The sequence below is a fragment of the Pseudorca crassidens genome, chromosome 20, assembly GCF_039906515.1.
Source record: "Pseudorca crassidens isolate mPseCra1 chromosome 20, mPseCra1.hap1, whole genome shotgun sequence".
NCBI lineage: Eukaryota > Metazoa > Chordata > Mammalia > Artiodactyla > Delphinidae > Pseudorca > Pseudorca crassidens.
The window spans coordinates 35,457,340-35,482,214 of NC_090315.1; the positions used below are offsets into that span (position 1 = coordinate 35,457,340).

The 24,875-nt window shown below is 54.0% G+C and overlaps 2 protein-coding genes across 6 annotated transcripts in view; one reads left to right on the plus strand and one right to left on the minus strand.

Annotated features, from left to right (window-relative positions):
• CCDC102A (coiled-coil domain containing 102A) overlaps positions 1-5,196 on the minus strand; it is a 21,664-nt gene extending 16,468 nt beyond the window's left edge. Inside the window, exons 1-2 of one of the 5 annotated variants that reach the window (XM_067718343.1) lie at positions 4,430-4,444; positions 1,473-1,600 (exon numbers count right to left, since the gene is read on the minus strand). The gene's annotated coding sequence lies outside the window, so the exon portion shown is untranslated. The other 4 variants (XM_067718344.1, XM_067718346.1, XM_067718342.1 and 1 more) reach the window with 4 other exon arrangements.
• On the plus strand, positions 4,792-24,635 carry ADGRG5 (adhesion G protein-coupled receptor G5). Its single transcript, XM_067718341.1, has 15 exons — positions 4,792-5,343; positions 5,740-5,831; positions 9,677-9,842; positions 10,773-11,084; positions 14,596-14,697; positions 14,913-14,991; positions 15,620-15,776; positions 16,378-16,494; positions 17,206-17,322; positions 18,697-18,849; positions 19,579-19,700; positions 19,961-20,229; positions 20,841-20,958; positions 23,744-24,021; positions 24,401-24,635. Exons 5-15 carry the CDS (start codon positions 14,634-14,636, stop codon positions 24,487-24,489), a joined length of 1,563 nt encoding a protein of 520 aa, XP_067574442.1. The 5' UTR covers positions 4,792-5,343; positions 5,740-5,831; positions 9,677-9,842; positions 10,773-11,084; positions 14,596-14,633; the 3' UTR covers positions 24,490-24,635.
• The last annotated feature ends 240 nt before the right edge of the window (positions 24,636-24,875 follow it).

Sequence of the window (24,875 nt, forward strand, 5' to 3'; positions counted from 1 at the left end):
AGCGCTTCTAGATCAAGGAGTCTTTCAGATTCACCTGGACACTTGCTTAAAATGCAGTTCCTGGGCCTCACCCCCCAGAGAATCATGTTCAGTAGGTGTGGGGCTGGGAATTTGCATTTTAATCATCCAAGTTTGGGACATATGAGTAACTGGTGATGCCTTGTCACCACCCATAGTTCCAGACACACAAACATGCATGTATCAACCCCAGTAACAACTGCACAAAGTTATGTACACAGACACAGCCATACAGACCTAGGTTCCAGGTCCCTGTACACCCCTGACTCCCCACGGGATCCCTGGAAGGCTGAGTGCCCACTGTGACTCACTCTCTCCAACTGTGCAATGAGGTGGCTGGCCTAGATTCCATGTGCATTCACAGACATGTGCACACCCAGACACACAACTGCAGACACACAAGCAATCCCATACATGTAAATATAGACACAGAGACACGGGCAGACACACGCACACTCAGAAATGGCCCCATATGCACACACAACTGTATGTATGCACAGAGAGACGCTCCCTTGTAGATACAGTTACAGACACACCTGAAGACATATACATGCCCACAAAGATAGATACACAGGGACATGCAAAGATACATATTCACCCCTAAGACAAGCACACACACACGAACACATACACGGACACGCACACTCCTCCTCGCCCCATTTTCCTGGCCCAGCTCCACATGGAGAAGCTCTTGGAAAAGAAAAACAATGTGAGAGCCTACGGGGTAGGGGAAGGAGGCAGGAAACCCGAGTGCCAGCCCGGCAGGCAGCCCAGGCAGCCCCACCAGAGCTGTGCTGGGAATGGGGGATGGGGGGTGGTGAGGAGGGGGTGCTCAGGGCCGGGCCCCTGTCTGCTGGGCCTGTCCTGCAGCCCCTAAACTGAGAGGGGGGCGGGGGCGGGGGCGCACTGACACATTCTCTCTGACACTCTGGGAGCTGCCAGGCCTGGCACGGGGCTTGGCAGGGAGCGGTGGCCCAGTCCTTCCAGGAATCCCAAGCCTGTCGCGCAGGGGCAGGGCAGGCGCCACCCCGGCCCCTAATGGCTTCCAGGCGCCCACACTAAAGGCAGGGGTGGGCTCCAGACTCAGCTCCTGTTCCCCTCCCCAGGAGCCTGGCCCGGCCCCTCCCGGGGGCTGGTGGCGGGGAGCAGTGGGGACAGAGGGGCTCTGAACAGCCCTCCCACCTTCCCTCCTGCAGGCCCAGGGTCCCCTGAAGGGTGTGTGTGCGCGCACATGTAAAGGCACGGGGGTGGGAGCCCAAGGTCGGTTTTCTGGAGAAGCCTACTCCCCAGCACACCAGGAGCCCTGCACACACACTCAAGGGCAGCTAGACTCTGCCCAGCAACGCCTCCCCTCACCCCTACCCCCACCCCACTCACACAACACAGCCTTGGGGACATGGACGGACACACACACACACACACACACACCAAGCCCTGGTAACGTACACACTCACCGAGAGCTGATGCCACACAGAGGTTCAGCTTGCGGTTGTAGAGACAGGCTCCAGCTGCCCTACCCCACCAGGCTCAGCTCCTTCTTCCCCAGGGTTGCGCAGATATGTGTGGGGTGGCCTCCTGATTTCTGCAGGGTGTCACCACCTCCCAAGGATTAGGTGGAGGAGGGACCAGCCTCCACAGGCTCAGAGAGCCTTTCCCACCCATCCTCCCCTCTCTTGCCTCCCACCAGCCAGACGGGTCTATTCCTGCTTGAATCCTCAGGGTTTGTGCCCAGGCTATTCCCCCACTTGGGATGCCCCCCTCAGCCTCTAAACCCACCCACGCTTCAAGCTCAGTTCTACCCCTCCAGGAAACACCTTGGCCCCCCCCAGCCTCACTCTCTGCCCGGGAGCAGAGCCCCATAACCTTCCGCAGCCAGACCTGGCCAGCTGCCCTCTCTCTTCTTGCAGTCCAGGCTTCCCCCAACCCAGGTAGGACATTTGCGCCACCCAGAGCCACTAGGACAGGCCCTGCATACAAGATTTACTCCAAGTTGACTGGTGGGGTGGAGAGCAGAAGGCTGAACCATGACTTCACATCCCCTGAGCTGGGCAGCGGGGCCACGCGGGACTCAGAGCCCCTGAACCCCATCCCTGCAGCCATCCTCACTGCTCCAGGCAGCGGCTGGCCACTCATAGGACAGAAACCATAATGTTTTGATCTGATATTTGCCTCAGGCTAGGCCCTCACCAGCCCTGTCTACACAAAGTGACCAGCGGTTCCTGCTGCTCATGGACCTGTTTGGAACGTTTGTTTCTCCTTTCTTTCTCCAGCAGCAAACTCCTATGCATCCTTTAAGACCTACTTTGGGATACGTCTCCTCTGGGTAGCCTTCCCTGACCTTGTATACAGAGTATGTTAGTGCTCCCAAAGCACTGGCACCTCCCTGTTCTTCAGCAATTGCCACACTGTGAAGTCCACAAGGGCATCTTGGTCTCGCTGGCTGTCAGCACAGGGCCCAGATGCTGCATAAATGCTTCCCAGGTTGATGGATGGAAAATGAACAGTTAAGGGTTGCCTATAACCTGGGAGGGTTGAGCCATCCTAAGGATCAGGAGTCACTTTGTGGCCAGGCTCTGAGCCAGGTAAGTGTCAGAGTCTGTCTGAGGCCAAGGTCACAGTGAGAGGTCATCTCATGGCCAGGTCAAGGATCAGGCATTTTATCTGAGGAAGCCTGACTCACAGGGGAACAACTTTGTGTTTCGCCCTTAGCATGTTTAGATGACTCATATCTAGTGAGGAGAGTAAGCAATGCTGAGGCCTAGATGGGGCTCAGTTTAGGGGATTGGGGCCGGTGCGCCTGGTGGCCCTACTCTTCCCTCTAGCTCAGAAACCCTCTATGTTTTCCCAGAACCTTTCAGGTGGGGCTCTAGGGCTGGCGTGTGGCCACAGGCCTGGCTGTGGGCAGGGAGCAGAGCCCGGCAGGAAACCACAAAGGACGGCCTGATTGGATAAGTGCAGGGTCCAAGGCTGGTCAGCCCACAAACTGTGGGCGCCTGTCCCTCTGACCTGCTGCCCACGCTCCAGTCACTGGACCTCCAGGAGAGGACTGAGAAGGAGGGAGGGAGCCTGCAGGTTGAAACGGAGCCCGAGGGGGTGGCCACCCCTGGCCTGTTCCCAGGTACCCCCATCTCATATCGAGGAGCCACAGATATCCTAAATCACCGATCAGAACTCCCTTCTTTATAAATGGGCCAACTGAGACCCAGAGGTACAGCTACTGGTCCACATCCACATAGAGGACCAGCAGCAAAGTAGGGCTGGGGGTGGGGTGCTAGAATGCTGGGACGGGATGCCTCCCCTCTTGGGTCGTGATCACCTGAGGAGCAAGATGCCCCTGGGACCACCTACACAGTGGGGTCCTCAGTCATCAGGCCAAGTGGCCAAACATAGCTGGCAGAGGATTGGAGCCTTTCATGGGGGCGGACCCCTGCCGCGGGCCTCTGAGCAACTCCTTGAACTATTCACTCTTGTACAGCAGACTTCCCACGAGTCTCATCTCTGCCTCTGTTATGCTGTGTGCTATCTGCAAGTCCGTGCCCTCTCTGAGGCTGTTTCCTTACTTGTAGGATGGGGAGAGGCACTAACAAGATACCTAAAAGCTTTGTCCAACAAGTGGGAAAAATCTGCGCCAATACGAACTAATCCAAGCTCCACAACAGCCCTACATAACCGACACTTAAGACAGAAAAAGTGAAGCCCCGGATGGGGAACGGGCTTGCCGGACACCAGTCGTTCGTACAATCAGAACGGTGGGTCAACCGAGGCCCACTCCCTTCTCCTAGCACTGAGCCGTCGTTCCACCTGCCCCTACTCCTTCCAGAAATTCCCCTTCTGCCCTCCCACGACCGCTAGCCGCCTTAGACCTCTCTTCCTTGCCCCCTCCCCAGCCTCCCAGCTCACCCGAGCGGCGGGCTAAGGAAGGAGGGTCTCCCGGCCCCTCGAGACGCGGTCCCGCCCACCCCACCACGCGGTCCCTTATTGGCAGCCGCCGCAGGCCTGGGGCAGTGGCGCCGCGCTCCGATTGGACCGCGCCGCCCGTCCATCCCGCACTCGCCATGGTGACCACGTTGGGTCCCCCGGGAGAGTTCCAAATTCCGCCCCCGCCCGCTGGCGCCCCCCTCCCGTCCGGCCCCGGCCCAGTGCATTCCGAGGGCGGCCCTGCCTTACCCCAACTCCCGCAGCCCCTTCACTCCCGAGGCCCGGGCCCCAGGAGGTGGGGGAACCCGGGGAGGGGGCTAGGAAGTTCTGCTCCGAGTCTGGGGGTTGCTGCGGATGCGAGAGCCCCAGCTTCTCTCCTGTACTCCAACACGCCCCCAACTTAACCCCTTCCCTCCCGCGGAAAGTTCGCGGCCTGGAGGGAGTTCCCGGGACGCAGTGGCTTTCGGTCTCCTGCATTGGCGGCCCCGCTCACCTCGGCCGGGGACCCGCGGGCTCCGGACGTCCGACCCGCCGCGGATGGGCGGAGCGGGCACGGGGCTTGCTGCGGCCGCCGCCGGGAGGGCCGAGGGAGGGCCGCGGAGTCTCCTCCTCCCTCCCGGGGGGAGGGGAGGGAGAGGAGTCGGCGGGGCGGGGGCGGTGGGGCCCCGGCGGGTTGCGGACTGGCTCTGACCCTGGCCGTCCTAGTTGGTGGGGTGGGGGACCCAAACCTAACTTTGGGGCGAGGGGCGCGGGCCGAGCCGGCGGGATCAGCACAGAGCGTGCCGGACCCCGACATAGGCCCCACCCCAGCATGGGGGCCGAGAGTAGGGGGGAAGGAAGGCATGGTCTGGGGGCGCCCGCGGGGCTCGGCTTTCCCGCCTCAGGTTTCTCCTTGCGCCAGTGACATACTAGGCGCCCAGCAGCTGAAGTGGGCACCGCCTGTCCCGGGCTCAGCACGTGGAGCGTGTTTACCAAGTGTTCACTTTTGTTACCTGCATTCTTCCCAGTGCCAGCTCTGCCACCGAGTGGACGTGGAGGAGCAAGTCCCTGCCCCTCATCCGGCCTCAGTTTTCCCTTTGTACAACAGAAGGGTTGGCCAGAGTAACCTCGCGCGTGTTGAGAAGTGTGATGGGGCACTTGGCCCGCCGGGCGGAGGTTTTCTCTGATGTGCCAGGGTACTTCCTGCGAAGGGTAGGGCTGCAGTTGACGGGGCGGTCCCGGGCAATTACCTTCTGGGGCCCTTGCGTGCGCCCTGCCACTTTGGGACTTCCTCCCTTGCGAGTGAGTGTTTTCGGTTTTGGCGAGATGGGGAGGCGGGCGCCTGGCGGCCCTGTTCTTACCACATCCTGTCCGCTGGAAGGCCACTGAGGTGAATCCGTCTAAAAAGAGGACCAGAAGTTCAGAGAGGTATATTGCTGTATTGGGACTTTACATGGGAAAAGAAACTAAAAATGAAGAAGATAAATTAGTTTGAACCGGTAATTAACAGTAGAGACACATCTCTTTTTATTGCCCTTCACAAGATGTTTTGTTTTAACAAATTGAAGGTTTGTGGCAACCCTGTCTAGAGCGAGTCTGTTGGCACCAACGGCATGTGCTTAATTCGAGTCTCTGTGTCACCGTTTGATAACCCTCAAAATATTTCAGACCTTCCACCAGCAAAAAGGTTATGACTTGCTGAAAGCTCAGATGATGGTTAGCATTTTTTAGCAATAAAGATTTTTAAGTTAAAAAGATTTTTTTAGACATAATGCTATTGAACACTTACTAGACTACAGTATAGTGTAAACATAACTTTTACAGGCACTGGGAAACCAAAAAATTCGTGTGACTCGACTTACTGCAATATTTGATTTACTGTGGTGACTTGGAACCGAACCTGAAATATCTCCAAGGTATGCCTGTATTTAGATTATGGTTGCAATCATGCATGCGTTAGAATGAACAAAGTATTGGCTCTTTGCAGCAAGAGGATCAGTTTTTGCAGAAGTATTTGGGGTTTCACTCCCAAGGCTCACTGTGAATCCTTTGATAGTCAAACAGTTCTCTCTGGAAGTTCTTGGTCATTTCTCTTACAGAAGTTCTCTTCCTCTGTGGTCAGCTGCTGCTCCATTTCCACGGCATCACTTCCATCAACTTCATGAAATCTCACGCTTTTTGCAAGATTTGCAGTTTCACTCATAACCATTTGCTTTGTATTTGCGTGGTTAAATGTTAATAGCATCTGACAGTCAGCTAGGGACTGATTTGGGTGGGGATATGTGGTGGTTGAGAGGGAACTAACCTGTAAATGTTGCAGTGGCTGGCCTTTGCTTACTGTGTGTATTTTGGACCTGAGAGATTCAGATATTGAGTACTCAGAGGACTGGAACATCCCCATTTTAAACTTGGGGAAATGCTCATTGAGGCTCTTGGCTCAGCCTTACCCAAAGTTTCACAGCCAGTAAGGACAGCCATGACCAAGAGTCTAGAGTTCTTTACCAGAGTTTTCTGGAGGTGGGGATACAGATAGTGAAGGTGGAGGAGGCTGAGTTGATGATGAACCTAAGCTCCAATTATAACATCATCACAATAGGGCTCTCTCTCAAGAAAAGAAATAAATATACTGTCCTGGGGTGTCTCTTGCAGGGGGTGAGGTGAGAACTGCCCGCTCATAGACCCTAGCTGTGTGTTGACCATAGGCTTGGGAGTTCACATGAATTAACTCAGTCTTATAGCCCTCCTATGAGCTGGGTGTTGTTACCACCATCTCACAGTGAGAAATGTGATCCTCAGATCAGAAGCCCGGTGACAGACTCAGGTCACACGGCTGGGAGGTCTCAGAGCCCAGATCTGACTTTCAGTTTTCCCATTCTCATTCCTGTTGCTAAAACCACCCCTCCTGGCAGTCTTCTGGATGCAGCGCTAATCTGGTGTCAGCCTCCCAGTGGCCCCTGAGGGGTTTCTTTCCCCAATTTAGCACAGGAGGGTTTTGATTGAGGCTTGTGTTAGTATTTCCCACACTTCCGCAGTTCTCTGGCCTGTGTCTCTGCCGCCACTTTTTGCCATCAACATATAGCACTTGTGCTATTATTTACTTAGTGTTTTTCTTTAAATCATTTCACTTTTTTCAGGACAGACGTGTATTTTAGGCTAAATAGGAAATGTGTTATCAGGTGCTGTAACTAGAAGAAAGTCATAAAAATAAACATCATGTAAATAAACAACATCATCAGTCTAGTCTAGCTAGAAACTTTCTCTCTGTTAAAAAGGGATACAATTTGTACACCCATGTTCATAGGAGCATTATTCATAATACCCAGAAGGTAGAAGCAACCCAAGTGTCTGTCGGTGGATGAATGGATAAACAAAATGTGCTCTATACATTCAAAGGAATATTATTCAGCCTTAAGAAGAAAGGAAATTCTGACATATGCTACAGCATGGATTGACCATAAGGACATCATGTTAAGTGAAACAAGCCAGTCACAAAAGGACAAATATTGTATGATTCCGTTTAAATGAGGTTCCTAGAGCCAAACAGAGACAGAAAGTAGAGTGGTGGTTACTAGGGGCTGTAGGGAGTGGGGAATGGGGAGTTAGCGTTTAATGGGTGCAGCGTTTCAGTTTCTGGAGGTGGAAAAACTCTGAAGATGAAAGGTGGCCATGGTTGCAATATGAATGTACTTAATGCCACTGAACCGTATACTTAAAAATGGCTAAAATGGTAAATTTCTTGCATATTTTGCCACCATAAAAAATCACTAAAAATCAGGTGTCTTGTTTTCTATGTCCAATAGAAGTTTGAAGAATGAAAATCAAAAGGACAGAAGGCAGTGGTAGAAAGAGGTTAGAGACAATTTAGTTCTACATGGGCGCTTCTGGTTGCCACCGGGATCGAGAAAGACTGAAAAGTAAATGACTTTTTCATGGTGTGACTCAGTAGTTTATCTAAAGGCCTGTCCGGGGTGCCACTTACTGCCCTCTCACAGATCACCGGGGGAGCAGCCCCCATGTGGAGAGACACTTCACTAGGGCTGGGGTGTGGCTCTCCCAGGCTGGGGAGTGGGAAGTGGCTTGCCTTCCTCCCTGCCAGGGGGACTGAACAAGGACCTGACACACCTCCTAAAGCGGAAGCATCTGGAATGTTTTATAGAGGAATTGGAGTCAGAAAAGGCTTCCCAGAGTAGGCAGGACTGGGCCCTAAGGGATGGAGAGGAGCTAGCGTGCCACCCAGGTATGTGTGTGTCAGAGCAGGAACAGAGCAGGGAGATGGGGATGAACATGGCAAGCACATCCCGAACTGGCTGGAAGTAGAAGTTGGATGGGGCTAGACCGTGAAGACAATGGGAGCCACTGCTGGCTTTTGAGCTGGGGAGTGTCTTGGCAGTGAGTTCCAGGATCTGGAGGGCAGGGTTATGTAACTGGCACCCCCAATTGAGGCGGTGCATAGTAAGGCTAGCACAGATCCAGGATGGAAAATAGAGGGGCTTTTGGGGTGAGCAGGGCTTCCTCCTGGGCCCTGAGAGCAGCTGCTGGTGTTGTAACCCTAGAGGTGGCCAGGAGACCTTGGAAAGGAAGGAAGGGCCTAGAGGTCAAGGGCTTCATCATGGCCACAGAAAACCAAAGTGTGGAGGAGGGCAAGAGTTTGTCTAAGTCACCCAGCAGGAGTGTGGCCGAGTGGTCAGGGCACAGACACACAGTGTCCCTGCAAAGTCTTTGCACTGCAGCTGGGGTGGGCCTGCGCCTCCCCTAAATCTCCCTGCCCTGCAAGGAGCAGCTCCCCTCCTTCCCCGCACAGAGGCCACCTGAGCTACCTGTGGGCTGTGCTTGAGCAGATACAGCAAGGCCTCCAGTGTTGGGGCAGAGAAGAGGGAGACCATGTTGGGACCTGCTTCTTTCTCCCTGTTGCTGCATCCCCATCACAGCCCTGGGGGTAGAAAAGCACATTCTTGAGTCAGAATTTTCCCAGGGAGTCTGGCTGGGGCCCTGGCAAAAGAGAGCACCCTGTCTCCCCACCAACACACACAGACACTTCCCCCTGTTGCTTAGGGTTCTGTGGACGAGGTGACTGATGTAGGACAGGCTGGTCCAGACCCCTGGCTCAAGGAGAAGCTGGCCGGCCTTCCAGCCTCACAGTTCTGGCCATGTTTTCTGAGCTCTGCTCCCAGTGAGCCCTTTCTCCAAAGGGCTCTGCACTGGGTAACTCTTGTCCTCCCAAGGCCTCAGGCACCCCATCTGTGAAACCTGAGGGCTTCACGGAGCACTTCCGCTGACTCTGCAGCATTACCCTTGATAAGCCCCACACCACCCCATGAAGTGGTACTGTCATTGTCTCCATTTTACAGAGGGGAAACTGAGGTTCAGAGAATTTCCGTCACGTGCCCAAAGTTACCCAGCCAGGAAATGGTGGGCCTGGGATTTGAACCCAGGCAGCGTGACCCAGCCCTTGCCTGAGGTCCTTGCCATCATCCATCTCATTGATCGTTAGGTCAGGCAGGGATCATTCTCCCTTTCCTACACAAGGGGAAACTGAGGCCAAGAAAGGTGACGTCTCTTGTCCAAGGGCACAGAGCTGAGTGGGTCTTGGACCCCGCTGGATGCCACATTGGCCAGCCCTCCTCCCTCTCCCCACGGACGCCCAGCATCTCTGCAAATGTGCAGCTGCCCGAAGGAAGTGCTGCAGGCCCTGAGGGGGTGAGATCAAGGGGTGAGCTGGGAGTGGCTATCAGCTCAGAAGTAACAAATAGCCTTCTTCCAGTGACAGAAGAAGGGAAATGGGAGCGTGCAGTGCAGCTGTTGGGTGAAGAGAGCAGAGAGCAGTGCAGGGGCAGGGAGGTCGCCTGCCCGCAGCACAGAGGTCCCCAACTTCCCCTTCTTCGTGCAGAAGGCGGCGAGACGGCGGTGAGACAACAGCAGCTGCACAGGTCAGCCCCTCGGTCTGGGTCTTTCCATGCCCCACTCCCTCCAGATTCTGTCCTGACCCTTGGGTTCCCTAGCAGGCACTGGGCACACCCCTACCTGGGTGGTTGCTGGACTGGTGACATCCGTGGAGCCGCAAGGTGGGGACTCACCTTCATTCCCTTCACCAGTTCCTGGGCCCCTGATGACAACCCCAAATCTCAGGAATGTACAGATCTATGTTTTTGAAAAAAGGCATTTAAATTAAGGAGTGGTTGGGTGCTGGGTTCAAATATTTATCCCCCCCACCCCCCTACCCCATGTGGACTGGTGCAAGTTATTGAACTTTGCTTTTCTGCACCTGAGTTTCCTCATCTGTAAAATGGGGCTAGTCCAGTAACCTGCACCTCAGGTGACAGGGGTGAGGGCCTGGCACAGAGTTTATGTTGGGCGAATCAGAGCAGATGCGGTTCCTCTGAGTGACCTGGAAGGGAGCCTGGGGACAGTGTGTTCTCAGGCAAAGGCTCTGGACCTGGCTGGGTCACAGACCCCCTGTTGGGTGCTGGTGGAGCCTCCTTTTCCCTGCCTGTGAAATGGGGCTGATAATGGCACCTGTCAGGACTTTCCTGCAGAGACCACAGGTTCACTTTTCACCCAGGCCAGGGGGAGGCCAGAAGTAGGGACTTCAGCCTTTGGTTGGCAAGAGCAGTTGCTGGGAGGGGCAGGCGGGGCCCTATCCAGGAATGCAGTGGCCCAGTGGAGCCTGGTGCTGTTGGGGAGAGGGTGGGCACAGCCAGCTCTGGATAGGAAGGCAGGGCTTCCGAGCTCTCCCGCCGAGTGTAGTCCTGGCTGGCAACCTTGGGTCAGAGCCTTAGATTCCCTGGAGTGTGGATCATGGAAATGGTTGTCTGAGTCTCTCTCCCTGGGAAATAGATGACCTTGGCCTCATTTTACAGATGAGAAAACCTGAAGCACAGAAAGGTCAAGTTCCTTGCCTAAGGTCAGACCTCAAGTGCTGAATACTGGAACTAGTTATCGAATTTACATCTTCTGAAGGCTCTGTTCTGCTCTCCACTTGTCGCCTCATCCATGCAGCAACTCAGCCACCAGGCCATCTTTAGGAGGCTGCAGCGCATTGTGGGAGAGAGCACTTGACTTGGAGTCTGGGTTTGCGTTTCAGCTGCCCACTGGCCTGCTGAAGAACCCCGGGAAAACCCTTGTGTGGTATTCAGTTTTGCCACGGTCAATGGAACCTTCTTGAGAGTCAGGTAAGGGATTTCTGTTTTCTAGAGGACCCCAAATAGCAAATCGCAAAAAGATGGAGATGGCTGAAGGTGTGAGGTAATGGTGAGTGGTGGTCTCTCTGAAAAGATGAGGCGGGGGATGTTGGAGGTTGCAAGCAGAAGTGAAGATTGTGGTTGCTCCTGGGAAAGGGGGTGGAAACCACAGCTTCTCTTTGGGTGCTTGGTGGGGAGGGTGTCACTTCTGCTTTGGCCTTAATTTCCCCAGTTGCAGGGTGGGGTTAAGCTCCTCTTCCCTCTGTGTATGGCTGGCAGAAGCATGGCCAAGGGCCTGGGGACCCCGTCTTAGGGTCCAGACCCTGGAGGTCAAATCCACATCACTGTCTGGGCCTCAGTTTCCCCCTTCGTACTGTGAGGGGGTCTTTCCTACACTCTCGGGTTCTCAGTTTTCTCACCTGAAACATTCCAAATGGTTTCATTCAGTGGTTTCCTTTGTCCCCCCAAATCTTTTCCTTTAGTCGCTGAGGCTCTGAGAGGGTAAGTGAATTGCCCAAGGTAACACAGCCAAGTAAATAACCTAATAGCCAAATAAATAAGAACCCAGCACTCTATGACTCCGAAGTCTTTATTCTCTTTTATTTATTTATTTATTTATATGTGTTATATTATATGTGTTATTTTTAACCTGTTCTTTCCTCTCAATGGTATGCTGTGCTCCTCTTTTATGTGGCTATTTGCATCGTAATTCTTAATAGTGAAATGGCAATCCATCGTACTGTATTTTTTTAACTTTTAATTTTGAAACAATGAAAAATTCACAGGAAGTTGCAAAAAAGGTTTTGTGTGCGTTTCATCCGGTCTTCTTCAATGGTAACATCTTTCACACCTGAGGTACAATATCAAAACCAGGAAATTGACTTTGGTACAATTCACAGCCTTTATTCAATTTCATCAGTTTTTATGCACTGATTTATGTGTGTGTGTGTGTGTGCTTAGTTCTGTGCAATTTTATGACGTGTAGATTCTTGTCACCACCATCACAATGAAGATACAAAACTGTCCCATCACCACAAGGCTCCCTAGTGCTGCTCCTTTACAGAAACACCCCCATCCCTAACTGTTGGCAACCACTAATCTGTTCTCCGTCTCTATAATTTTGTTATTTCAAGAATGTCATATAAATCAAATCATACTGTATGCAACATTTCGAGATTGGCTTTCCCTTGAGACCCATCCAAGTTGCGAGAAACAGTATATTTTTCTAATTGCTGAGTTGTAGTTCATGGTACAGATGTACCTGAGGTTGTGTAACCATTCACCCATTGAAGGCACATTGGAATTGTTTCCAATTTGGGGCTATTGCGAATAAGGCTGCTATGAAGTTCTGCAACAAGAGAAGCCACTGCAAAGAGAAGCCCCCGCTCGCCACAACTAGAGAAAGCCAGTGCGCACCAATGAAGACCCAATGCAGCCAAAAATAAATAAATAAATTAAATTAATTGAAAATAAATAAACTATGTTGTGTGCGTTAAAAAAAACAAACAAAAACACTTAAGTGCCTGGTAGGGCTTGGTGACTGGTGAGGCTTCACCGTAAGCTTGGTCCTGGCTGTTTTATCAAGGAGCACCAAAATGTCAGTAGCTACAGGATACTTTTCTTAGAACGGTCAGTTCTGCAGAGAAGAATTTTCTCCTGCCTCGGAGCATCATTGCCTGGCTGCTGGCAGTCTTCTGGAAGCTGATTGGAGGAGGAGGTGGGGAGGGGATATGGCTTAATTTTCCTGTACCAGAACGGCACCTTGCAGATTCTCTCTGGTGCACTGTCTGCAGGGAATGTACTTTGTGTTGGAGGGTAGGGTTGAGGATGCAAGGGTGGTGAGGAAGGTTCCTGGATGCTCCAGGTGGCAAAGGAGATCTGGGGACCCAGCTGGTCATTTTAAAAACTCACAACCAGCAGGCCCCCGTTTTTAGCCTCACCCTTCATCCCACCTTCAGAGGTTCCCGATGCTTCCAGCGCTCAAGTGCTCCCACAGTGGTGAGGCTTGACCTAGCTGTCTTCCCCGTGTCCCCTCCCCGATCCCCCCACCCGCTGTATTCACCTCTCCTTACTGCAAGCGCTTGGGTTCAACGTCTTATGGTCTGCTAACTTTTGTTTTTTTAAGCAGGTGGCCACCTGCTTTGCGGCCTCCAAGGTTTCACTGATATCTCTCATCTGCTGTTGTCTTCTTTCCCATTGTTCTGTCTTTTGTGGCTTTGTGTCTGTTTTATTCATTCACTCTCATTTTAGTGGAGTTTCGGGGGTAGGCATAAATTTGCTATGTTTAAGCAGAAGTTTATTAGTTCATTTTAACGTTAAAAAAATAAATTTATTTATTTATTTTTGGCTGCATTGGGTCTTCATTGCTGCACACGGGCTTTCTCTAGTTGCGGTGAGCGGGGGCTACTCTTCCTTGCGGTGCGTGGGCTTCTCATTGCAGTGGCTTCTCGTTGTGGAGCACGGGCTCTAGTTGCGCGAGCTTCAGTAGTTGTGGCACCTGGGCTCAATAGTTGTGACATGCAGGCTCAGTAGTTGTGGCTCCTGGGCTCTAGAGCACAGGCTCAGTAGCTGTGGCGCACAGGCCTAGTTGCTCTGCGGTATGTGGGATCTTCCTGGACCAGGGATCAAACCCACGTCCCCTGCATCGGCGGGCGGATTCTTAATCACTGTGCCACCAGGGAAGTCCCTATTAGTTAATTTTAAAACCGAGGGAAATGAGGGCAGAGAGGGACAGATTCTTTTTTTTTTTTTAAACCAAAACATTGGATTTATTTTCACAAATTTGAACCTGACATCTTCATTCATAACTAACAGCTACCATAGATCCTGGCAGTCACAAAAATAAGTGAAAATGAAGAGAAGGTTGCAAAGCAAGTGTTGAATACAGTACTTAACAATATGTTCAAATCCCATTATACTTTAAAATGGGCTTTGGGGGAATTCTTTGTGGACAAAGGCAGTGGTTTTCCTGATGTCATCCAGCTGCTGTGATTCTTGGTGGCCTCTGACCTCCCACGATTGTCATCAAAACCAGCCTTCTCCTGAAACTCTTAGTTCTCGTCTTTTTCTCTGCTCCAACTTTCGGATTCCCCCAGCTGCTGCTGCTGGTAGTTTAATCAGAGAGGGACAGATTCTTGCCCGAAGTCACATGGTGGGTGAACGACAGGGCTGGACAGGATTAATGACAAGCAACTCCCAATGTTCCCCTGGGTAAGATCAGAGCCCCGGGGAGGCCCCCAGAGATACCATGTTTTGGGAGGAGGATGTGTCTCAGGCAGAGCTGCAAATGATCAAGGACTCTGGAGTAACAGAGACATGGCTTCAGGCAGCCTCACGCAAAGCAAGACGCCTTGCTCGCTGAGCCACGGTTTCCTCATCTGTGAGATGCAGGAGTGGTGAGGATCAAATAAGATGCTGCGCGTCCTATTCTTGGGGTGTGCCAGATGCCTAGCGTTAGAGGTGGCTCTTTCACCGAGGTGACAAAGACATGCACCTTTTCCAGGGCGGGAGCCAGTTCTTGGAGGAGACTCGGTACAGGACATGGATCGCTGCGGGGCCCTTTTCCTCTGCCTGTGCCTCTTGATGTTTCAGAGCAGAACAGAGGGTAAGAGGGCTCCGCTGAGCTGCAAGGGCCATCCTAGCCTGGACCCCTGGCTGTGATGTGAAGCGGGGAGGCCTCAAACCAAGGGAGATTGAAAAGGGGCACTTAGGCCTCCTGGGGCAGCAGGAGGCTGGGGCGGAAGGCCCAGAGGCCGTGGGGCGGGAGGCGGGGCAGCTGCAGACAGAGACTGAGGCGGATGTCTGACTCTCTCCTCACAGAGGCATCCCAAGAAATCCTGCGCTGGATGAAGAGAATGGAGACGGCAGCCAGGAGCCGGAGGCTCACTTCTTTTGCTGAGTGAGTTGGGTGTCCCTCCTCTCCCTCCCAGAGTCAGCTGTGCCTCCACCCCCAGCTTGCACCTTGAATCCATGGCCCAGGGTTGGTCCAGGGTAGACTGTTAATTCATTTATTCAACACTCATTTATTGAGTAGCTACTGTGTGCCCGGCACCAAGCTCTGGAGACGTGGGATAGACACATCCCTGTTCTCATTGAGTTTACTGTCTGGTTGGGGGCCCTTAACCATGGATGCCATGAAACCAGGCGCAGAATCACGGGTCTCCATGCATTTTTCTGGGAAGGGGCTCCAAGACTTGGGCTGGGCTCTCCAGAGTCTGTGACCCAAAAGCCTAGTAGCTCAGGGTAAGAGGCCAATGCTGATGACTGACCAGGGAATCATAGGGCTGTGGAGCACTTCAGTCAGTGGGGAGCTGCCAGGGAAGGCTTCCTGGAGGAGGTGTCAACAAACTGGAACCCAAACAAGAGTTAATGGAAGGAGATGGGTGGGGTGGGGAGGTGAGAGTGTGCCAGGAACACTATGCAGAGGTCTAGAGGTGGGAGTGACGGGTGTGGGATGGGGGAGGCTGTGGAGAGTGCCACTCACCTCCATCCTTACCCCGGGCTCTGGCCACCTCTCTCACTTTCAGGCTCATCCATGGCCTAGAGTCAAGGCTACTCAATGCCAGCTTTGGGGGCCATAACCTCACTTTGCGGACGCATACCATCCAGACACTAGCCTTCAAGCTGGGCTGCAACTTCACTGGCCTCTCACTGGGAAGTGCTGCTCTGCAGCAGGTCCCCCAGGTCAGAGGTGGCCAGGGATTGGGGGTGGCCAGAGCCTCTACCCCAGAAATCCTCCGGGGGTTTAAGGTCTGGACTTTCCCCAGGGTCCATCGCCCACCTTCCCACCAATCAGGGCTCTGCCTTAATAGCTGTGAGTTGCCGCCTCTGTAAAATGGGGCTGACGTTCTTCATGTGAATGATGGAAAGGGGGTGCTTGTGGCCCCTCAGGGGCAGTGTCCTCTTCCTGCTTTTGCAGGTTCCTGGGGTGAGGCAGTCGTGGGAGAGGCCAGGGGAACGGGACACCTTTGAGGGCCCTGGTATGATTCCTGCTGAATACCTGGGTGCTGGGGGATCCATCCCCTCCATCTTCAGGGACCCAGCTGAGTGGAATAAATAACCCAAATTCAAGACCAGAACAGCCTGAAGGGAAGGCCTGAGATCGGGGGAAGTTTGGGTGGAGGTGCAGCCTGGCAGGAGAGGGTTCTGTGGGCGGAGGCTCCAAGGTAGGAGAGGCTCGGGGCAAGGCTGGGAGGGCTTCCTGGGGAGTGGGGAGCAGTGAAGGTGTTGTGGTGGGTCTGGAGGCTTCGGACACCAGGTGCAGCCTATCTCTGGCTCTCCACAGGCCCAGGTCCCACTCGCCATGCAGTTCCCAGCTGAGCTGACTCATGATGCCTGCAGGGTGCGCCCCAGGGAGCTGACTCTCATCTGCATCTACTTCTCCAACGCCCGCTTTTTTCAGGTCAGGGCCTGCTAGTAGGCCAAGCAGGGTGGATGTGGGCTCCTTCTTGGGGGGTCACTGCAGGCATGCATGCCACCTCCTGGCCTCTGGGCAGGGACCAGCCTACTGTGCAACTTCAGTCAATCAGTGCCCCTCTCTGGGCCTCTGTTTTAGCAAAATGGAAGGGAGGCATGATTATAATGTGCAAACGAGACCTAAGAAGTCTACTGTTTGTGTGCCTCTCCCTAGATGGGAGATAGACAAGTAGGTCACAAGATCTTTGTCCTCAGAGAGCTCTCTATCTCAACAGTTAGACCAGGACCTTAGAGACTTAATTTTAGCTTGAGGTTGATTATAACCATAGAGATTCAAAGGGATGGATGAGTCAGGGTGGGGTCAGGATGGCTCCCAATGAGCAGTCCTGGAGGGCTTCTGGAGGAGGTGTCTTTTAACCTTGGCTTTGAAAGTGAGTTAGGGTAGGGTGACATGGAGGGTATGAGGCTGGAATTCATTTAACAAATGGGAGGTGATGGTGGTGGTAGTGAGAAGACAGGGTTCCAGGTGGAGGGGGCAGCATACGCAAAGGCTGTGAGGCTGGCACAGCTGTACAAGTGAAAGCCATGCTGCTTGTTCTCATCCGGGGAGGAGGGGCTGGAGAATGGGGACTCTTGGACCTCATCCAGGGTCTCCTCATGTCCCCTCCAGTCAGTGCTTCTTCTGTTGCCCTTCCAGAAAGACATCAATTCATCTGTGCTCAATAACTATGTTCTGGGGGCCCAGCTGAGCCATGGACAAGTGAGCAACCTCCGTGAGCCGGTGAACATCAGCTTCTGGCACAACCAAAGCCTGGTATTGTTGGGGCCACCCCCACGTCCACCCCACCCCTACCCCCTTGTGGCTGTCCTGTCGAACACTGGTTTGATCAAACCCAGACTTGTGGAACTATCTTAGAAACAAGCTGCTTTAAATCTATCATACTTTGAAAATTCCTGCCAAAGAAATGAGAGAGAAGCTTTGACACACTGCATTCATCAGGATTCTTTGAATTGCACATGATAGAAAACCAACTCAAGCCAGCTTATTGGCTCATGTACGTGAAGTGTCCAGGGCTGTTCTAGCTTCAGGCACAGATATGATGCCATAATGGATCAGTCTCCATCTCTCAACAATGGTTTCCTGCCTTGGCTTTCCACTCTGTGGCAAGGTGGCAGCTGAAGTGCTGGACCTCCTTCCCCTCTTCTCAGCAGGCTCTTTCTTGCCAGTGCAAACCAGGATCCCATAACGGATTCTAAAGATCCAGCTGGGTCATGTGTCATCCATCCCTAACCCATCACTGTGCCCAGGGGGATGGAACATGTAGATTGGCCAGACCTGGGTCACATGGCCCAGGGACTGGGCTGGATTCATTTGACCCGTCATTGGGAGAGGGATGGGTCCCCAAGGAAACTACAGATATTGATGCCGAAAGAAGGAAGAAGGGCTGCTGGGTGGGCACAAGCCCTGATGGCATTCCCGAAAAGCCCCAGAGTCTGGCCATATCTTCTGTCAGCCTCATCAGGACCGCTCTGCACTCCCAATTTCTCCACTGTCCTTTCCTTTCATTCTTCTGGGCTTTTGCCCCTGTTACATCCTTGCTCCACTTCTGTTGAAATCTGATGTGTCCTCTAAGGCCTCAGTGCCCCAGCTGTCCCTTCCCTTCTCAGGACTCCTCTGCCTTTTCCTCCATGGTCTTCCATGGAGTGCCCGTTTCATTTCCCTCACCTTTCCACCCACAGGGCTTGGCGTCAGGGCTGTCTGTAGATGACTCTCTCTCTCCCCCACTGGGATGGGTCTGGACTGTCATTGTTCCCCATGGGGAGGAGGGGAAAGCGGACATTGATTATAGGCACCTACTGTATTGGCCAGAGCTGGGCACTCAAGATTTCTCATTGCCTTTGATTATTCCACCATCCTTGTGACTTGAGTATAAATGATCGCATTTTGCAGATGCATAAACTGAGGCTCAGAGAACCTCTGTGACTTTCCCAGGTCACTCTCAGAGTCCGTTGGGGAGGTGGGGCTGGAATCTGGTCTGTCTGATGCCAAAGCCCAGCCCGTGCCTGGTAAAATGTTGACAAGGGTGCAGCTGAGTCACCTTCGGCCCCCATAATTACCAGACCCTCCCTGATCCATGGCCCTCCCCTCCACCCCCTGGATGCACCCAATTCCAGCATCTCCCCTTAGGAAGGCTACACGGTGACCTGTGTCTTCTGGAAGGAGGGAGCCAGCAAGCACCACTGGGGGGCCTGGAGCACTGAGGGCTGTCGCACAGAGCAGCCCTCACCCTCCCAGGTGCTCTGCCGCTGCAACCACCTCACCTACTTTGCTGTTCTCATGGTATGTGTGCATCTAGCCTGGGTGAGGGTGCTCAGAGCTGCAGAGGGCCCCCTATCCAGGACAGAGGAGAAAGGCAAAAGCTGGTGCAGGGGGCAGAAAATCCAACTCAAATGGGCTTAAGGAAAAAAAAAAAAACCAGAACACCTTATGGGTTCATGTTCCCGAAAAGGCTGGGTTAGGCTTCAGGCATGTCTTGCTCTAGGGGCTCAATGTCACCAAGATAGGACTCTATCTCAGTCTCTCAATCGTTCTTGCTTTGTGTTAGCTTAGTTCTCAGACAGGATCTCCCCATGGGCTTATAATATGGCTGCTGGCATTTCCTGTTTTATGTCCTACTAGGTTCAGGTCAGTAGAACGAGAGCTCTCTCACCGAATTCTGCCAGCCAAAGCCATAGGATTGAGTCCCACAGGCCTAGAGTGTGTCCCATGCCCATCCCTTAACCAATCACTGTGGGCAGGAGGAGGGAAGGCTCTGATAGGCCAGGCCTGGTGCACCTGACTACACATAGTAGGAGAAGTGGAGGGTCCACCCACGTGCGGGAGTGAGGGAGGGGAGGAAGGGGAGATGGGAGTTGGGAGGCAGAAAAGCCGCTGTGTCTGCTGTTTTCAAGTCAGGACCACGGCTAGGATTGTAGGGTAGGGGGGCTTGAAGCTGAGGTCTTGGCAGGTGTCTTTGATTTAGGCAGTGGAGGGCATTTCCATGCTTCTGGCTCCCCTTCCCTCCCACAGCAACTCTCCCAGGCCCCGGTCCCTGCAGAGCTGCTGGCGCCCCTCACATACATCTCCCTGGTGGGCTGCAGCATCTCCATCGTGGCCTCGCTGCTCACTGTCCTGCTGCACCTCCTTGCCAGGTATTCCCCTGCCCTCGTGCTGGGCCAGCCCACCCACTGCTGCTCAGCACCCCTCCTTCTTTCCTACTTGGGCCCCCAGAGTCAGGTGGGCTTTTCCAGAGTGCAGAGGCTGGGAAGCAGGAGACCAGCCTCCTTGCGTGTGGCTGTTGTTGGGTCCCTGCCCCTCTCGACCTGTGTCTCAGTCATTACGTGTCTATGAGCCCAGGGGGTGGCGCTGCCTGGTGACGTCCGGTCACGGAGGGCCACGCCCCCACCCGCAGGAAGCCGAGTGATTCCATTACGTGCATCCACGTGAACCTGCACGCCTCGGTGCTGCTCCTCAATGTCGCCTTCCTGCTGAGCCCAGTGCCGGCCGTGCCCCCCGTGCCTGAGTCAGCATGCGTGGCACTGGCTGCCACCCTGCACTACGCGCTGCTCAGCTGCTTCACCTGGATGGCCATTGAAGGCTTCAACCTCTACCTCCTACTTGGGCGCGTCTACAACATCTACATCCGCCGATATGTGCTCAAGCTCTGTGCCCTGGGCTGGGGTAAGCACGGTCTCCCTCTCGCTTGCTTCCTGAGGCTTCCAGCCAGACTGGGCGTCTGTCCCCTCCTGTCCTCTTTCTCCTCCACTGCCATGACCACTGGTCACCACCCCTGCCAGCACCCACCGCCGCTTCCTACATGACTATTCTTATCACCACTTCCACCTCCAAAGCATCTATATCACCACCACTTCCAACACCACCGTCACCTCCACCATCCTCAGCCTTATGTTCACCACCATCTCTGGTACCACCATCATCGGCGTCTCTATCACCATCCTAGCCCCTGTCTTCATTATCTCTTTCCTCACCGGTTCCCAAACCCTCTCTCCCATTACCTTCCAGCCATCACCTCCCAGTGTGACCACTACTACTGCCGCTACTGTTCCACCCTACAGCCCTCATTCATATCAGCCTTCTCCAAGACCACCAGGCTAATTGCTCTGAGGCTGGACCACGTGACAGCGGCTGGGGACTCAGAGCGATCTCTTTCCCTCCCCTCCCCCCACCCTCTGCTTGCCCGGTGGAATCCTGTTTTAGCAGCCCCAGGAACCCATGACCAGCCCATCTCTGGGGTCTCCTGACAGATACTGAGCCTCTGTCCCACCCCTCAGGGGTCCCGGCCTTCCTGGTACTGCTCCTTCTTGCCGTCAAGAGCTCAGTTTACGGACCCTACAGGATCCCGCTCTCCGACAGCCAGGGGAACAGCACGGGCTCCCAGAACACGTCCATGTGAGTGCGCTCACGGCTGCGGCAGGCTCCCTGGCTCTAGTCCTGGGACTCTAGACGGGGTGCCTTGTAGGCGGGACACTGACTGCAGGGCAGGGAGGGGACTACTGCTTACACGGGGCGTGGTTTCCAGGGGTCTTTGCCACGCCCCTTCTGCTGGATCCCTAAGGTCTCCTGCAGGACGGGTTCACTCTCTATGCTAGTTCTAGGAAGCACATGGGCCTCCAAGGCCAGGCCGGGGCAGGGGGGCCTTTGCCCCTCCCGGCCGCTGGCGGCCAGCGCCCCTCTGGCTCTCAGGCCGTGCGGTGGAGCTCAGCCTGTGCCTGGCTCTTCTCTCTCCTCACCTCCGTGCTTCGCTCAGGCGCTTGGCTGTGGCCCCCCTGACCTGTGCCTGGCATGGCACTGCCAGCCCTCCAAACCTCCTAGTCAGAGAAGAGAGTGTTGTGGGGATTGGGACACCACAGGCACCGTGCTCAGAGTGTATGTGGGGAGGGGGCGCAAGGCGGTTTGGGGGACAGACTCTGTCGCCCCTTCCCGTGCCCTCGGACGTTAACCTCTTTCTTTTGATGAAATGTTTCTAACAGTCAACATAGAGGGAGTAGCTTAACAACCCCCTGCAGACCCATCACCAGCAGTTGGCCGTCTGGCCTTTTTCCCTCTCCTGGCTGACACCAGCTCAGGACGGCTGAGGGCTGGCTCTGAATCCTCACAGCAAGGAGCAGGCCCCATTGTCAGCCCTCGTTTACAGTTGGGGAAACTGAGGCACAGGCAGCTGAAGAACCCTGGCCAAGGAGACCCAGCCAGTTGAGGGCAGAGCTGGGACTTGGCTCTAGAGCCTGGCCCCCAACCACTGCCCATCCCAGTCTCTGGGAAGTGAGGGCTCTGGGCACGGAGTGAGGCTAAGATGGGGTTAATTCCTCTCTGTGAGGGTGGGGGTGTTTTCTCAGAGCAAGTGTGACTTAGGACTCTTTAAACGTGTGTTTTTATTGTATAACACGTGACATGGCAAAAGAACTGCAGTGATGCTTCCACAGAACAGGAAGCACGTTAATGCAGGGATGTTAGCGAGCTCCCGCGCGAAGAACCATCTCCTTCCCGGTCTTCCTCACCTCTCCCTCTCCCCTCTCACCCTGGACTTTGTGACTTTTATTCTCCTGCATTTAAAAAACCCTTACTACATATATATGTCTTTTTTAAAAATTCTTTTACATTTTTTGTTTTATTTTTTAAATTGAAGTATAATTGACATATAACACTTCATTAATCTCAGGTGTGCGACATAACGATTTGGTTGTATATATTGCCAAATGACCGTGACAATAAGTCCAGTTAACATCTGTCACCAGACATACAGAATTGATTTTTCTTGTGATGAGAACTTTTAAGATCTACTCTCTTCGCAACTTTCAATTATGCAATACAGTATTGTTAACTGTAGTCACCATGCTGTACATGACATCCCCAGGACTTACTTATTTTACAACTGGAAGTTTGCAACTTTTGACCCCCTTCACCCGTTTTGCACCCTGTCCCCCCCTCCCTGGCCTCTGGCAACCACCAATCTCTTTTCTGTATCTATGAACTTGTTTTTTTGTTTGTTTGTTTTAGATTCCACAAGTAAGTGAGATAATACGGTATTTGTCTTTCTTTGACTTATTTCGCTTAGCATAATGATCTCAAGGTCCATCCATGCTGTCGCAAATGGCAAGATTTCCTTCTTTTTATGACTGAATAATACTCCATTGAGTTTATGTGTGTGTGTATGTATATAGCACATCTTCTTTAACAGCGATTTTTAAAAACCTTGAAAATAACTCCAGTGCCCACTGACAGGACACCGGACTAGTACATGCGATAGAGCCACCCCTGTCAGACAAATCATCTGGCAGTGAAAAGGAATGGTCCACCACCACACTTGGGTGTGGTCCACATCCACTTGGGTGAACCCCCAAAATCATGTTCAAGGACTCTGTGACTGCAGTGAAAGGAGCCCGAGCAGGTGATCGTGACAGTTAGGGGCTCAGGCTCTGTGCTTAGACCGCGGGGCTTCAAGTCCCACCTTAGGCAGGTGTGCGTTTCTAAGCCTCATAGGGTCACCATGAGGGTCGCATGGCTGATTCACGGAAATCACGTGACCTGATGGCGTAAAAGGCAGCACCTGCCTTGAAGGTGTTTGGGGGAAGCAGAGGCCGTGAAGACCTCACGGAGGGTCTAGGACCAGGGCTGGGGCCACTGTCAGGGATCTCTCTGCCCTCCTCTCTGCCCTCGGTGGAGTTTTCCTGCTGCTCCCCCGGCTCCTCAGTCCACACATGGAGAGCGCCCCTCCACCAAGCTGTGAGTTGCAGCAGCTCAGGGAAGGGCCGGTGGCCCAGTCCAGGTGGGGAGGGGCTCCTGGCACCGCTGCACGAAGATGGGGTTGAGATGTTGATAATCATGTGGTGGGTGGAAGGAGAAATTTCCAGCAAAGAGGACCATGGACCAATGATGTAATCAGTACCTTATAAGTTGACAGTTGGGCTGGGCGTGGAAGGGGGAAGGGTTAGATGTTCAAGGGAGGAGAGAGAGAGTTTTCAGGTGGGTAAGAGAGGGTAAAGGAGGCATGCAGAGGCTTCAGGCATGGGGCTGAGGTGGCAGGTGGGTCCTACCTGGTGGCCTGGCTGGAAAGCTGAGCCCAGGACATCACCACCTGTGCAGTCAGGCAAGAAATGACGGGTCTGAGCCGGAAGACCGGACCGGGTTCACGTCTTGGGAGCCACACCAACCCCAGCGCTTCGCCCCTCCCCTGCAGATGCTGGGTGCGGGACGCCTGGGTGCACGGTATCCTGGTTATGGGCTCTGGTGGCCTCACATCCCTTTTCAACCTGGTGGTGCTGGCCTGGGCGCTACGGGTCCTGCACAGACTGCGGGCGCAGGAGAAGGCGCTGGGCCCCCGGGCCTGCTGGGATACCGTCACCGTGCTGGGCCTCACCGTGCTGCTGGGCACCACCTGGATCTTGGCCTTCTTCTCCTTTGGTGTCTTCCTGCTGCCCCAGCTCTTCCTCTTCACCACCTTCAATTCGCTCTACGGTAGGGCCTGTGGTTGACCTGGAGGAAACCCCAGGGGGGTAGTGTACAGCTGCTACATGTTTACTACTGAAGGGCTCCAGGTTGAGGGGGTGAGTCAGGGGCTGAAATCTGGGCCCTGACAAGCTGGTTTGGGGCTACGCACGCCCATAGGAGGGGGCGCCACCTTGTAATTTGCACAAAGGCAGCCTATGGGCTAGCGGTGGCTGGTCCTCCAGCTCCTACGCCCGGTCCCTTCTGGCCTCCAACAGGAAGGGCTTCTGAGAATTACTGCTGGGCCTCAGGGAGGCCCCACTCACCCCAGCCAAGGAGGTGCCTGGATCTTGGAGGAGGCCCCACGCTGTTCCTGAGGCGCTTCCACTAACCAGTCTTTTCCATGCAGGTTTCTTCCTCTTCCTGTGGTTCTGCTCCCAGAGGCGCCACTCAGAGGCAGAGATGGAGGCATTCAGCTCCTCCCAGATGGTGCAGTAGTCTGGACTGTCTGGACCTCCTGGCCTGGAGCCCCCAGCTTCTCTGGCTGCCTGCAGCCGGAGGCCCTGGCTTCCACTCGAGAAGATGGCAGGCCAGCTGCTGGACACCAGAGGCCACTGTCACCTCCAGGGGGCCTTTTCCACCTCCATGCCTTCCCCAGGCCCAGAGGGCAGCGTGTTGCTCTCCGTCCCCAGGCATTCTGCTCTGGGGCAGGTCCAGCCCCACCTGGGGGCAGCAAACTTGTCCCTGGTGCCTGGGCCCAGCTGGCCAGGCCTATGGCCAGAGCACTGGCCTGGGAGTCAGGAGGCCACGTTTCAATGCCTTTCTCTGAGTTTCACTGTCTGACCTTGGGCCTGTCATTTCTCACTGACCCTTGGTTTCCACAT

Excerpts from the sequence above, each read along its gene's own strand:
- ADGRG5 (XM_067718341.1), top strand. The coding sequence starts at position 14,634 with ATGGATCGCTGCGGGGCCCTTTTCCTCTGCCTGTGCCTCTTGATGTTT. Across the intron at positions 19,701-19,960 it reads CTGCTGCACCTCCTTGCCAG|GAAGCCGAGTGATTCCATTA; the intron begins GTATTCCCCTGC and ends CCCCACCCGCAG. Across the intron at positions 20,230-20,840 it reads GCTCTGTGCCCTGGGCTGGG|GGGTCCCGGCCTTCCTGGTA; the intron begins GTAAGCACGGTC and ends CCCACCCCTCAG.